The 13,054-nt window shown below is 53.0% G+C and overlaps 4 protein-coding genes across 4 annotated transcripts; 3 read left to right on the forward strand and 1 right to left on the reverse strand.

Annotated features, from left to right (window-relative positions):
- The first annotated feature begins 115 nt into the window (after positions 1-115).
- On the forward strand, positions 116-5,380 carry KIN2 (Serine/threonine-protein kinase). Its single transcript, XM_066116120.1, has 2 exons — positions 116-2,472; positions 2,576-5,380. Exons 1-2 carry the CDS (start codon positions 486-488, stop codon positions 4,672-4,674), a joined length of 4,086 nt encoding a protein of 1,361 aa, XP_065978002.1. The 5' UTR covers positions 116-485; the 3' UTR covers positions 4,675-5,380.
- A 969-nt stretch (positions 5,381-6,349) lies between these two features.
- Positions 6,350-7,701, forward strand: rcd1_1 (RNA-binding protein, CCR4-NOT complex subunit Rcd1; the record flags this gene model as incomplete). Its single annotated transcript, XM_066116121.1, has 4 exons — positions 6,350-6,776; positions 6,858-7,013; positions 7,078-7,453; positions 7,521-7,701. The coding sequence occupies 4 exons, from the start codon at positions 6,350-6,352 to the stop codon at positions 7,699-7,701; spliced, it is 1,140 nt and encodes a 379-aa protein (XP_065978003.1).
- A 358-nt stretch (positions 7,702-8,059) lies between these two features.
- J3458_000409 (uncharacterized protein) lies at positions 8,060-8,416 on the forward strand (the record flags this gene model as incomplete). Its single annotated transcript, XM_066116122.1, has 1 exon — positions 8,060-8,416. The coding sequence occupies one exon, from the start codon at positions 8,060-8,062 to the stop codon at positions 8,414-8,416; it is 357 nt and encodes a 118-aa protein (XP_065978004.1).
- Positions 8,417-9,553: 1,137 nt separating this feature from the next.
- GST2_1 (Glutathione S-transferase 2) lies at positions 9,554-11,859 on the reverse strand. The gene is made up of 2 exons (XM_066116123.1): positions 11,392-11,859; positions 9,554-10,438 (listed from the first exon to the last, which is right to left on the reverse strand). The coding sequence occupies exons 1-2, from the start codon at positions 11,444-11,446 to the stop codon at positions 9,699-9,701; spliced, it is 795 nt and encodes a 264-aa protein (XP_065978005.1). The 5' UTR covers positions 11,447-11,859; the 3' UTR covers positions 9,554-9,698.
- Positions 11,860-13,054: the final 1,195 nt, after the last annotated feature.

Raw genomic sequence — 13,054 nt, forward strand, 5'->3', positions numbered from 1 at the left:
TGCATACTCCACGGCCAGACAAAGCCCAGGACGGATCAAGCCATTGTCCCAAACAGCTCTAGTTAGCATCAACTAATGCATCGGCGCCCGGGTGCCGTTATTTTGGCGACACAGCAGCGCCCCCTGTGCGCATCGCTTCGCGCCTTGAATCGTACGGCGCATTGAGTTTGGCACAGTTGGCCAAGAGAATTCTAGGATTTTTGCAGCTGTTTACGGCGTCCTTTTTGTCTTTTTGTTCCTTTTGTCTGTTGCCCTTTAAAGATTTGTAGTCGAGCTTTCATCTTTTCCCCTCTGTCGGTCAGTTGCTGTGCTTTGAAATTTTCTTCTGCTCCATCCTCTTTGGTCCTCCTCGTCACGACATCTGGGCCATTGACGATAGTCGCATCACCAGTAACTAGACGTCACCTCGACTGCTTGACCAAGCATTCAAAACTGCCGGCGCTTCGTACTCCCCGGAGCCGCCAATTTCTGTTGCCCCCGCTGCCATGGCCACACACCATAACCGCTCCGCAGCCTCTCCCTCAGTATCATTATTGTCGTCGTCGTCTCGCAATGCCAATGGAGTGAATGGACTGACCCCATCCCGGTCCCAATCCACCAGGTCCACGTCTGGGCGATCCCAGCATTCAGCACGCTCTTATTCCTCGTCACCAGCAGCAACCACTTTGGCATCCGCTCCGGCATCCGCATCAGCATCCGCATCAGCATCCGCATCAGCATCTCCTGTTCCTCTTGCTTCTCCTGCTCGCTCCTCTCGACCCCCTCTGTCCGCATCGTCGGGAGCCTCAGCTTTCGCCGCTTGCTCGCTGCCAAAGTCGGCCTCCAGCTCAGACTCCACAGCGCCCAACACTCCCGTCGCCTCCAGGTCCTCGTCCAGGTCCAGGTCCAGGTCCAACTCCAACTCCAACTCGCGGAGCCACGTCCAGAATCAAAGGCAGGCCAAGAACCAGAGCCCGCGTCACAGTCTCCAGCGTGCCCCCAATACCAACAGCACCAGCCACCAGAGCGCTGCCACTGCTGCTGCCGTTGCTACTGCTGCTGCTACTGTCGCTGTTGCTGCCCGCCCCACCGGCCCCCAGCAGCACCTGAGCCACCACCACCCGCAGCTGCATCTCCAACACCAGCGCCATCATCATCACCGTCACGCGTCTTCGTCGCCCACTGCGTCCTCGCGCCCTGTCCAGGATATTCTCCCCCATCATGACTATGAGACTTCACACCTAGCATCCAATTCTCATTCAAAGCGCAGCTCCAGCAGAGATCGCACGTCGCTTCCATCCACGACAAGGGGCGCTGTCGCCGCCACCGAGTCCCCTTCCGTTTCCTCGTCCCAAGCTGCTGCCCGATCCATAGCTCGCCAGGCCAGCACGCGCTCCTCCTCCCAACGACACCATCACCAACCCCATCACTCGAGCGACATGGCTCCCTCCGCCGTCGCTACAAACAATGGCAGTCCTTCTGCTCCCCCTTCCTCCCATGGCGCCTCCGACCCTCATCATCAGTCACACTCTGCCAGCAAACAGACCCGATCACGCACTACTATTCCCACCCAATCGGGGAAATGGATTCTTGGCAAGACTATCGGCGCGGGCAGCATGGGCAAAGTCAAGCTTGCCCGCAAGGAAGATGGCAGCGAACAGGTTCGTCATGACGTCCCCCCTTTTTCCCATAATAGTTTCCATGTCGTCCATGTTGTCTATTTGTTTCCTCATCCGTCTGCCCCTCCCCGAATAAATGTTCCTCGGATGTCTCGCCTTGTCGTGGGATGCGCCCGGTTGGGCATCCACCAACCGCCCCCTCTTGGATTGCAATGCTCTAACCCCTTTGTTTTGCCCGCTTTACAGGTTGCTTGCAAAATAGTCCCTCGCGGCTCGACCGAGGAACATCAGAGTCGTGCAGACAAGGAGCGAGCCGACCAGTCCAAGGAGATTCGAACCGCCCGCGAAGCTGCTCTTGTCACCCTCCTGAATCATCCCCACATTTGCGGCATGAGAGATGTCGTCCGCACCAACTACCACTGGTACATGCTGTTCGAGTATGTCAATGGCGGCCAGATGCTCGACTACATCATCTCGCACGGCAAGCTCAAGGAAAAACAAGCTCGAAAGTTCAGTCGCCAAATCGCCAGTGCACTGGACTACTGCCACCGAAATAGCATCGTACATCGCGACCTCAAAATTGAAAACATATTAATTAGTAAAACTGGTGACATCAAAATCATTGATTTCGGTCTCAGCAATCTCTTCTCACCTCGAGGCCACCTAAAGACCTTTTGCGGAAGTCTTTATTTTGCTGCTCCTGAGCTCTTGCAGGCTAGAGCATACACAGGTCCAGAGGTTGATGTATGGAGCTTTGGCATTGTGCTTTACGTCCTCGTCTGTGGTAAGGTGCCATTCGACGACCAGAGCATGCCAGCTCTCCATGCCAAAATTAAAAAGGGTTTGGTAGATTACCCTAGCTGGCTTTCGAGCGGTAAGTGATTACTCATGTCCCATGTATACCTATATACGTATAGATGGGAACGTGCCTTACGGCATGTCCAGCAAGGTTGTCAAATTTGCTGACTCTTTCCTAGAATGTAAACATCTCATGTCCCGCATGCTGGTGACCGATCCCAAGCAACGCGCTACAATGCAAGAAGTCATGAACCATCCTTGGATGACAAAGGGCTTCAATGGACCTCCCGACAACTACCTCCCTGTCCGTGAACCACTAATTCATCCCTTGGATCCGGACGTTATCCACGCCATGCAAGGATTCAACTTTGGGTCTCCTGAAACTATACGGGCTCAACTAAGCAAAATTATTGACTCCGAGGACTACCAACATGCTGTCAAGATGTATCAACGAGAACGAGAGGCTCCTCCTCCTGCCAAAGACGCCGAGAAGAAGAGAGGCTTTGGGTTCGATTTCTACAAGAGACGAAATTCTTCCAATAGCAGAGACACTTTGACGGGTCCGAGCAGCGATACCTTGCAACTAGGTCACGATCCTCTTTACGCATTTAGTCCGCTCCTCTCTATATATTATCTTGTCAAGGAGAAGCAAGACCGTGAGCCATCTCAGCAAGTCCCTGTCACGTCAAGCAGCCCACATGAGAAAGATAAAGAGAGGGAGAAGGACAAGGAGAGAACTCGGGAACGGGAGAGGGAGAGGGAGAGGGAGAGGGAGAGGGATCGAGATCATCGAGATCGAGATTATCGAGAACGTGAAAAGGGTGCCGACACTATGCCAGAGCTTGCGCCTCCTCAGGCAGCTCATACCAATGCAACTGCATATGAGATGCCTGGCGAAAGGCCCACTGGGGGACGGACAAGGCCCCGTGCCCGCACTCATGGCGAAGACGATGCACCAGAGTCAGCGAGACCGCATGGGCATCCACCACCTCCTCCTGCGCCAGAAACCAAGGTTGAACAGCTGCAAAAGAAGGAGGGCACTGCGGCGGGACTGCTTCGAAGGTTCAGCACTCGGAAGCGCCGAGAACCTGAGAGACTGGACAAGGATCGTTCTCATCCCCCCATGGTGCAAGTTCACTCTCCGTCCGATCCAGCACCATCGCCGGCAACTCCCAAGAAGAGCTTCAGCATTCGCCGCGGTAGGCGGGACCGTGATGAACCACCAGTCCCGCCGATTCGCTCAGGAAGCAGCCAGCCTCAGCACAGTGCGCTACTCAGCCCCCCAATGTCCGCTCATGGCACGAGGGACAGTCGAAGATCAGGTTTAGGACGGTCTACTAGTGTTAATTCAGCGGAAATGCGTCGTCGTCAGGGCGGTAGATTACCCAAGGAGGCCGCTGCTACCAGTGGCTCTGAACAGTCTGTGTCAAATGATCAGTCAGGGACATCTCAGAGAGTCCAGGCTCACTCCAGATCGGCCTCTATGCGGACTAAATCATTGGGTCATGCCCGTCGAGAGAGCATCCAACGTCGTCGCCTGAGACGCGAAGGACTTCAGGAAGCTGACGTGCCCGAGGAGGCAGACTTCGAACCAGATCAAAGTGGCGTGTCTACGGATCGACTTGACAGCGCCGAATTGGCCAAGCCCGTGTTCCTGAAGGGGTTATTCAGTGTATCAACAACATCTGGCAAATCCGTACCGGCGATCCGAGCGGATATTAAGCGCGTTCTCAGGCAATTGAACGTTGAATTCACAGAGATCAAGGGAGGCTTTTCCTGCCGACACACTCCAAGCATCGATTTGAACAAGGTACATGACCCCCCAACCAGCCCTGGTCAGACCCCGGGCCATCGACGTCGCTTCAGCTTCGGTGGCTTAATGCGAAACGATGATCGAGAAGAGATTCGAGAGCTGGACCGAGAACAACGCCAACCCCCGACTCCTCGAACTCCCGGCCGGCCAGACCGTGATCGACCAGATCGAGAGAGAGACCGCTCTGATCGGGATCGTTCTGATCGCGACCGCAGCTACTCCAACTCGGAGACGTCGGTGGATAGCATCCCTCGACGAAATGGCGGCACTACGAGGCGAGCACCAGGCGAAACGAGCACCCAAGTTCAAAGTGACCTTGGCGAGAGCATGGTCTTGGAATTTGAAATCTTCATTGTCAAAGTACCTCTCCTGTCACTGCATGGAATCCAGTTCAAGCGGATGACAGGCAACACGTGGCAGTTCAAGAACATGGCAGACCAGATACTACGAGACCTGCGGCTTTAGATGCCCCAAAGTCGCATCCAGAAGCGACAAGCACTATCTCCGAACTGAGATGATGATTATGTCGCACCATTCGGGCGTTCATTGATTGGGGGGGAATGCAAGTATGCTGAGCACACAAATCACTGTTCTGTTATGTTGCTTCTCACGGCTTGATAAAGGGACGAGTGAAGACGCCGAGCCTATGAGTATTGGCTTGGGTGCCAGACACAGGTTCTATTTCATGTGGGCCATGATACCGTGGTGCCGAGCAGCAAAATCATGCACAAACAGCAATACAAGCATCATGTCTGTATAAGGGCATATCGAGCGTTTCAAACAATTCATTGTGTAATATTCTTTACTCCCTTCCGCCTTCTCCGTTGAATGACAGGATTCTGAGAGCACTCTAGACAACATTTGGAGTGAGAGCATTTTTTTGGCACCCTAGAGCTAGACGGGTTCTTGGGTGGGATTTTTGGGTTGCAGGTTTTATTCAGATAGCATATATGGTAGTCAAATAGGAGAGGCAGAAACATAGGTAATGACACAGCAGTTGACTAGTTGCTGGTATGAACTTGTGTCCCAGTTGAGTGTACCTTGGTATGGATATGTATGATGGTTGAGTTGGAGGATGAACGGCGGTTGGTTGCCCGGCTCCGTGGACAGGGAAGACTGTCAATGATATTGGCTGGTAAACCCGCATTGCATGGTCCAACATGCAAAGGAAAAATGATAGGACTCTTTCAACTGTTGGCTACTACAAATCCTCGTGGGTGATGCAGAAATCGAGCTCGGGCCGAGGCAGTCCAAAGTATAGGGTAGCTTGGTAACTTCTACGGGGTGGACAGTAGCACATGGAGCCCGCTCCGAAGTCACTCGACAGCTCATAAGTCTCCATCATGCATTTTGGTGTTTTGACTCTTGGCTGGTCGAAGCACAAGACGGCGCCAATATGCTCGTGCTGTCAGAAGCTCAGAATGCACGGCCTGCATTGGGCTGCGTCAGGGTGAGGAACGCAGCGAGGCTGAGCAAGATTTCTCCAGATCTGACTGTTGATTGGCCAGGGACGGCAGTTCTTCCTGACCCGTGCACGGGAGGGCAGGTGTCGGGCAGGCGCCAGGCAGGAACGGCTTTTGCTCGCGGCTCGTACTGCTCAATCGGCTCGGCCATCAAGCGGAGCCTCAACCAGGTCAAAAGACTCAAGGCGGTGGAGCGGGCGCAGTCCGAGCACGAAGACACCACCACCTCACGGCAACCCTTCGACAACCACGACGTCTCCAAGAGCCTGCCGAGCCTATTGTCGCATCTGCATTCGCATAGCGACTCGTTACTCTCCTGCCCTTTCACCTATTTCTGTGTCTCCCCACTGTGCAACCTGTTGCACGACTCAGACGCCCATCGAGCTGCCTTCGCCCTCTTGCTGGTCTCAGCAAATAGCTCTCGCGCCTTTCCGCCCACAACACACAAACCTGTCTGCGTGAGACCAGCGGGCTCGTCTTGAACGACACCTTTTCCGAGCCTCTACAAAGTCGCTTCAAGCGCTATCATATCTCTGGTGCCGCAGTAAGCTCTGGCCCCCCGGGCTTCCTGACCCGATAACTCTACGCGCGATATCCGGCATTTTTTCGACCCCATTCCGAAGCGAGAGATTGAATTGAAAACACATACCCGTCTCAACTCCGCCTTCTTGCCCAAGATGATGTCTTCGACGCACGTTTATACGCACCCCCAATACAACCCACAAGGCGACTCCAGCTGGATGCACCAGCAGGCTTCGCACCACCAGCAGAGCCATGTGTCTGTTGCTCAACAACAACAACAACAACAACAACAGCAGCAGCAGCAGCAACAGCAGCAACAGCAGCAACAACAACAGGCTCAGCAACAACAATCGCATTTCAACCGCATGGCTGGTAATCATTCTGCTGGCGGCGCTGGTGGCAATATGGGAGGTGCTCATGCCCAGGATTCCGGCCACGAGAACATCTCGGAAGATAATCGGCGCACGATGGCGTACATCGCCGATTTATTAAACGAGAACACGAGGGAGGCAGCTTTACTAGAGCTGAGCAAGAAGAGAGAACAGGTGCCTGAACTAGCTCTCATTTTGTGGCACTCATTCGGTGAGCATTTGTCCACGGCTGAAAAGTTGGATGCCCGTTGGCAAAAAGGATAGTTTACGCTAACGGATTTGGTTGTTTTAGGAGTTATGACCTCTCTTTTACAGGAAATAATTTCCGTCTACACCCTGCTCAACCCTTCGCAGCTCACAGCTATTGCGTCAAACCGTGTTTGCAATGCTCTGGCGCTACTCCAGTGTGTTGCGTCGCATAATGATACCCGGACCTTGTTTCTTAACGGTCAGTTCACCGCTGCCAAGAGGGCCACAGTGTTGAATAATGAAGCTAATAAGGCGGACTGTAGCACATATCCCTCTGTTCTTGTACCCATTTCTAAATACGACGTCCAAGTCCCGACCGTTTGAATATCTGCGACTAACTTCCCTGGGTGTTATCGGTGCCTTGGTGAAGAACGACTCTTCGGACGTTATCAATTTTCTCCTCACTACGGAGATTATTCCTCTGTGCCTTAGGATCATGGAGACTGGCTCAGAGCTTAGTAAGACTGTTGCCATTTTTATTGTTCAGAAGATTCTGCTGGACGATAACGGCCTCAATTATATCTGCGCCACCTATGAGCGCTTCTATGCTGTAGGCACTGTGCTGAGCAACATGGTCGCTCAGCTTGTCGAGTCCCAGACTCAGCGGCTCCTCAAGCACGTCGTTCGATGCTTCCTTAGGTGAGTGGCGCAAAAGATCACCAACATAGACAAAATTTTCTGTTGACTAATTGTGGCGTGAATGTAGACTGAGCGACAACGCCCGAGCTCGTGAAGCTCTTCGCCAATGCCTACCAGAACCCCTGCGAGATGCTACCTTCTCGTCTGTTTTAAGAGACGACGCTGCGACGAAGAGATGCCTTGCTCAGCTCCTTATCAATTTGTCTGATAACGTCGTGGACAACTCGCAAGGCGTTTCCAACATGTGAAGGACGAGTCAACATGAGATTGAACTAAAAGAAAAGCACATCTAGTTGAAAAAAAAATATGCACAAAGATATTTCTCATGAGGCATTTGTAACACAAGAAACGACCAATCTGCATTTGTCACGGCGAATTACAGGAAAGGCAGGCTTTTAGCCGAGATGCATGGGCGAACGAGTGGTTTTCTTTGCTGTTATTATATTGGAGCATTTGCACAAGAGAGACTTGTGTCATGCAAGAAAACAAAAGTACGGCACAGGAGAAGAAGCATGTGGCATTGTTTATACGCATTGACTGCCATTACTTTCATGGTGTAATTGGTGCTTCTTTCCGTCAAGGAGAGGTTGCTTGCAAGGAACGACTATGATTACGTGGCACTTGAGAAGGCTTTTTGCAGGCCTTCGGGCAACTTTGGGTTTGACCATGATTTTATGGATTTGGAGTCGTGGTTTGAACGTGTATAATGGGGCAAACTATGGGTGGCAAAGGGCAGCTATCAGAGTACGAGCTGAGCAATTTGACTGTGGTTTCGCGCCACGTCTTGTTCCATCGTCTCTTCTAACCGGTGCTGAGAAGACGGGGCTTATTTTTATGGAAAGGGCGGAGGACGGAGTTTTGGGCGTCTGGAAGCAAGATAAGGGGGAAACATTTGCGCTTGCGCCTGGGTGTTTTTTTGCTCCCCGTTTTGGCATCTATCAGAGGATACGGGTGGGGAGATGAGTAGCAATTGTGGACTACGACGGGCATCGTGTATATTCAAGTTTAGGCTTGACGGAATGTATTTGTATTTGCACCCGCCATGGAGAGTAGTAGATGAGTAGCCGTGTCGAGTGTTGCAGTAGTATATCGTGAGTGACGAGCAAGACGTCCCATGTCTGGTACGAGGAAGACGCAGTTCAACAAGACATGCACGCACGAGTCTATCCTCTGCGCGCCCACACATGACCTCTTGACGCTCGTCTCTCCATCCCGCTGCAAAGAAACTCCCTTGGGACATGTCACGATGGGGGGGACTCCCGTTCCCCCAAGCATCACGCAACCCCGGCACCACCAAGAGCACCAGGCAGCTTGCTCTTGGTACGCCGCAATTCATTGCCAAGTACCACTTCCAGCTAGCCATCCAGCACCTAATAACTAGGTACCAGACGCATCCGGAACCTCGAAAGCAAGCCATCTACAACGGGGGGGGGGGCTCGCAGCACAACGCACCCAACACCTACATGACAAACCGGGTTATCAATGGAAAACGTAGCACGCATCCCCCCCCTGCCCCGGGGAAAAGTCAAAAGACCTGCATCAGCCCCACGAACGGTGAAATCCTCCATTTCGCATTTCCCGTGCCCTCCATGTCTCTGCCGAGTTGCCCATGCCCAGACGGGCGTGGATTTCGCCGCATGGTGTTTGAAACTGGAAATCAATTTAAGTTTCCCTCCCCCTCCCCCTTCCCAACCCCCATGTGGCTGGCGAATCGTAGGCTTCCTGCCGTTTTGACGTCAGATTCCTCCGGGCAGATTGGTTGCCCCCCCCCCCCCCCCCCCCCCCCCCCCCCCAAAATGGTACAAAAACGTGGTAATATAACGTTCTTACTCATACGACCAGAGATACTTTGCACGCCCCCCCATCAGCCCTGTGGCCACGATGTGACCGGGATTCCACGAGTTCTAGACTTGTCAGAAATGCCAAACGTCTGGGCCTCGCTGGCGTCTCGGTCATCTGCCGCTCAACCGTCCCCAATACTACGCCTGCCTGCCTATAGGAAACAAGGAAAGGGGAAAGTAGGTTTTCCATCAGAAAGCTAAGGGGCATCATGCCATTCGACTACGCGGCATCCACGCAAGTCTAGATGAATCCGGTCTTGGGCGAACCAAATAGTTTGTTCTTCATTATACGACACCGTGCTATGTACTATAAAAAAGGTTCCCTATGCAACTTGACTGTGGGGAGGGCGGACGCCTCGTTGGTCATGATGGGCAATGGATTCGTCATCAATCCTGCCATTTCCTTATGGCGACGAATAGACGTAGCCATATTGCTTCTTGGCCTCATCGACCAATTGCTTAAGCTCCTTGGTCTGTTCGGCAGCCTCGCCTACCTGGGGCGTGAGGGCTGAGGACGCCGGTGCAGAGGGAATCTGGAAGCCCCTTTGCACAGCGGGACGCTCCCAGCAACGTGCCAACCATGCCTTGACAGACGGGAACTGATCAATGGAAATGGTTGTGCCTCGGACGGCGTTGACCCACCCCAAGAGAGCAATGTCGGCGATGCTATACTTGCCCCGTCCCGGGCCTACGACGAAGTCCCGGTCCTTGAGGCGAGCGTCGAGGATGCCGTACAGCCGTTCCGTTTCACCAACATAGCGCTGCATTCCGTAGGCAATCTTCTCCTTGGCGAATCGTACAAAGTGGTTGGCTTGCCCCTGCATGGGACCCAGACCACCGTGCTGCCACCCTATCCAAGACTCTGCACGTGTGTAGTCATCATCGTCTGGGGCAAAAGAAAAGCGTCTCTCCGTATCATATCGGCGAGACAGGTACGACAAGATTGCATTGCCCTCAAAAACAGCCAAATCCCCGTGGTCATGGTCGACAATGGCGGGAATGCGACCATTCGGGTTAATGGCCGTGAACCAGGGCTCCTTTTGAATATTCTGGCCGATGTTGATACCCTGGGACGTATACTGAAGCCCGTAGGCCTCCTTCAACTCTTCAAGGAGGATGCTAGCCTTGTATCCGTTGGGAGTGCCTACACGTGGTCGGGGTGGACAAAGTCAGCACTCTGAAGATCTCAAATGCGAGGGTCAAGGCGAAATTCCAATTGCTCCTCCAACTCTTCGACGCCACCATCCTACAATGTCTCATGCGTGTGTGAAAGCATACTAAAGGATGACGGGTTTTCTCCTTCCCGTACCTCACCTGCCTCATCTGCACTTGCTGTGGGGGACACGGGAGTACAAGATACGAATGGAGAATTCATAACTAGCTCTACGGAGCGCCAAAGTTGAGCATCCCACAGGGAGTGGCAGCTCATCTCGCTCGTCGTTGAGCGACAGCCGGGCCGGAAGCGAGACCCCGTTGGCCTGTTTGTTGGCTCTAGTTCCTCTTGCATGGCATGTAGTTACATATGCATAGCCACGAGGAAGCCAGAGCCAACAGATCCAAGGCGCATGGGACGTAGGAATGGGGGCGGCCAGGCGGTTTCACCGGCCAACTTTCTGGCCAACTTCGAGAAGCTAATAGCCACAGGGTCTCTCTGTCAAGGGGAAAGGGGGCCGAAGGGGGCAACAGCCGAATGAAATCAAGAAGGCTCGTGACGCACGATGCTGTGGCGAAAGCAGACAGTCTAAACTCTGGTGCCCGTTGTCCACGTAGCCGTCTTTCAAACAAAAGAAAAGATGCGGGCGCAGGTCCCATTTTGCATGGGGTGCACCATTCACAAGAGCTGCCTCGTACAGTTTGCACATTAATGCTCTTGAGCTGAACTAAACGAGGCGACATGGCGGCGATGCAACGAGAGGGGTGTGTAGATGGCCCTATTCCTGTCGATCTCATGTTTCTTGCCCTCGTGATGTTTGAGCCAGTGGGCCAGGATGCAAGGACGAGATGAGAGATGCCGTGTTGGGCAAAATGGGCCGCCGGAGAACAGGGTGAAAATAAAAATAACTAGACGCGAAGACAATGCTACGGGGAATGACGTACTCCAGGTGAGCAGTTCAATGCCCTTGGAGGCAATGAGACCAGTTGGGCGCGCCATATTATTACGGCGGGGAGTGCTGATGATGGGTGCTGGCGATGCTGACGGTGTTTGGCCGCTGCGACAGAGGTCGTCCGAGTCACTGGCTCGTAGTAGTTAGTTAGTTGTTAGCCTGGTCAGAGCGATATCCGAATCGAGGCACCCACAGGACAGCAGGGTTGATCGTGGGTCGTTGGCCAAAGGATTCTGGCGATCGATGCGCAGACAAGTACTGTGCACAATGCGAGGTGGATTTGACAGCGATTTTTGGGAAGTGGTGGCGGTGGTAGCTGGGAGACGCGGCAATACTCCGTACTGAGCGTAATTGAGTGTCTAAGGAGAACAGAACGCCAGCAGCTATATATATATCAGAGCAATGAATGGCGACGAGAGCAATGCTTGGACTGCAATTGACGTCTCATTTTGCAATCGCGTCGTGGCTCTCGGGAAAATTCATCGTTGATTTGTCACCAGTGGCCACACAATGACACCATTGGCTCCTTCCCTTCCGAGAGCCAATCCTATTCGCACCTCCGGATCTGGACATGACGATTGGGTCCCCTTCGAGTCATTTCACTTCGTTGGTCGCTGCACATGGCTGGTTCACTTCCCCATTGTTGTCATCAATCAACATCGATTGGCGTGCAGCGCACAATCTTAGTTAATGTCGTTCTTGACTCAATTGGCATTTCTATACTTTCCGTTCCCGGCGGAACCTTGGCTCCATCCCAGCCATGGTCACGAAGATAATGAATTCATGAAGAACGAGGATACTACTGATCTCATACTAATAGCAAAAAAGAAAAAGAAGAGAAGAGACCCCAGTTAGGCGAAACCTCTATCTAAACTAAGCACAGCCAGGACCATCGGGGGTGAAGATTATTGACAAGGGCTTTGGCTCCAAAACCGTCACAACATGCTGCAACCGGGCTGCGTACCAATAGAATACGCAGAATCAACAGACAAATGAATACCCACAAACATGGACCAGGTCTATAACCCATGGTTCGCCAAGGCCGTTACGCCGTCTTCTCTCATTCCTCCTAGTCCTTGCGTCCTTGGGGCTCCTCTCTCCGTTCATGAAATAAATCGCGTGTAAGTTACCGCACAAATTCATTCGCTTATGAAGACAGCGCGATCTGTCTGCTTCTCACCATCTCCAGCCTTCGGCATGCGTCTAAATGGGTGGCAGCAACATTTTTCAGAGCCTTTGCGTCGCACAATGCCCCTTGCAACGCTGCAAGATGGCTGCTGTGCAGTGTGCACCCTCAATCCAATTCTAGCGCCGAAAACGTGGTTCGAGAAGGCTTCTATTGCTGCGTACATACATGGAACGTATGACACGAAACGGGCTTGAGGCGCACGGCAGATTATGTCATGAGTGCCGTCAAATTTGCCAGAGCAAGCGGCGACGGGCAAGTCAGTTTGTGCGACTCTTCCTTCGTGTGAGATCAGCAACACTACCGCTGTCTTGTGCATGCCGCTTCGAGCTTTCACCCTATATGTACGGAGTTCACATCGCATACATCTGATGCTGGCCGAATACTCATGGTACCAATCGCATCCTCCACGTTGAAACGTGGCCAGCGTTGCACTGCAGTGTAGTAGGCGGGGGCTAAAACCAATAAA

Source organism: Metarhizium acridum (assembly GCF_019434415.1).
Source record: "Metarhizium acridum strain ARSEF 324 chromosome Unknown scaffold_1, whole genome shotgun sequence".
NCBI lineage: Eukaryota > Fungi > Ascomycota > Sordariomycetes > Hypocreales > Clavicipitaceae > Metarhizium > Metarhizium acridum.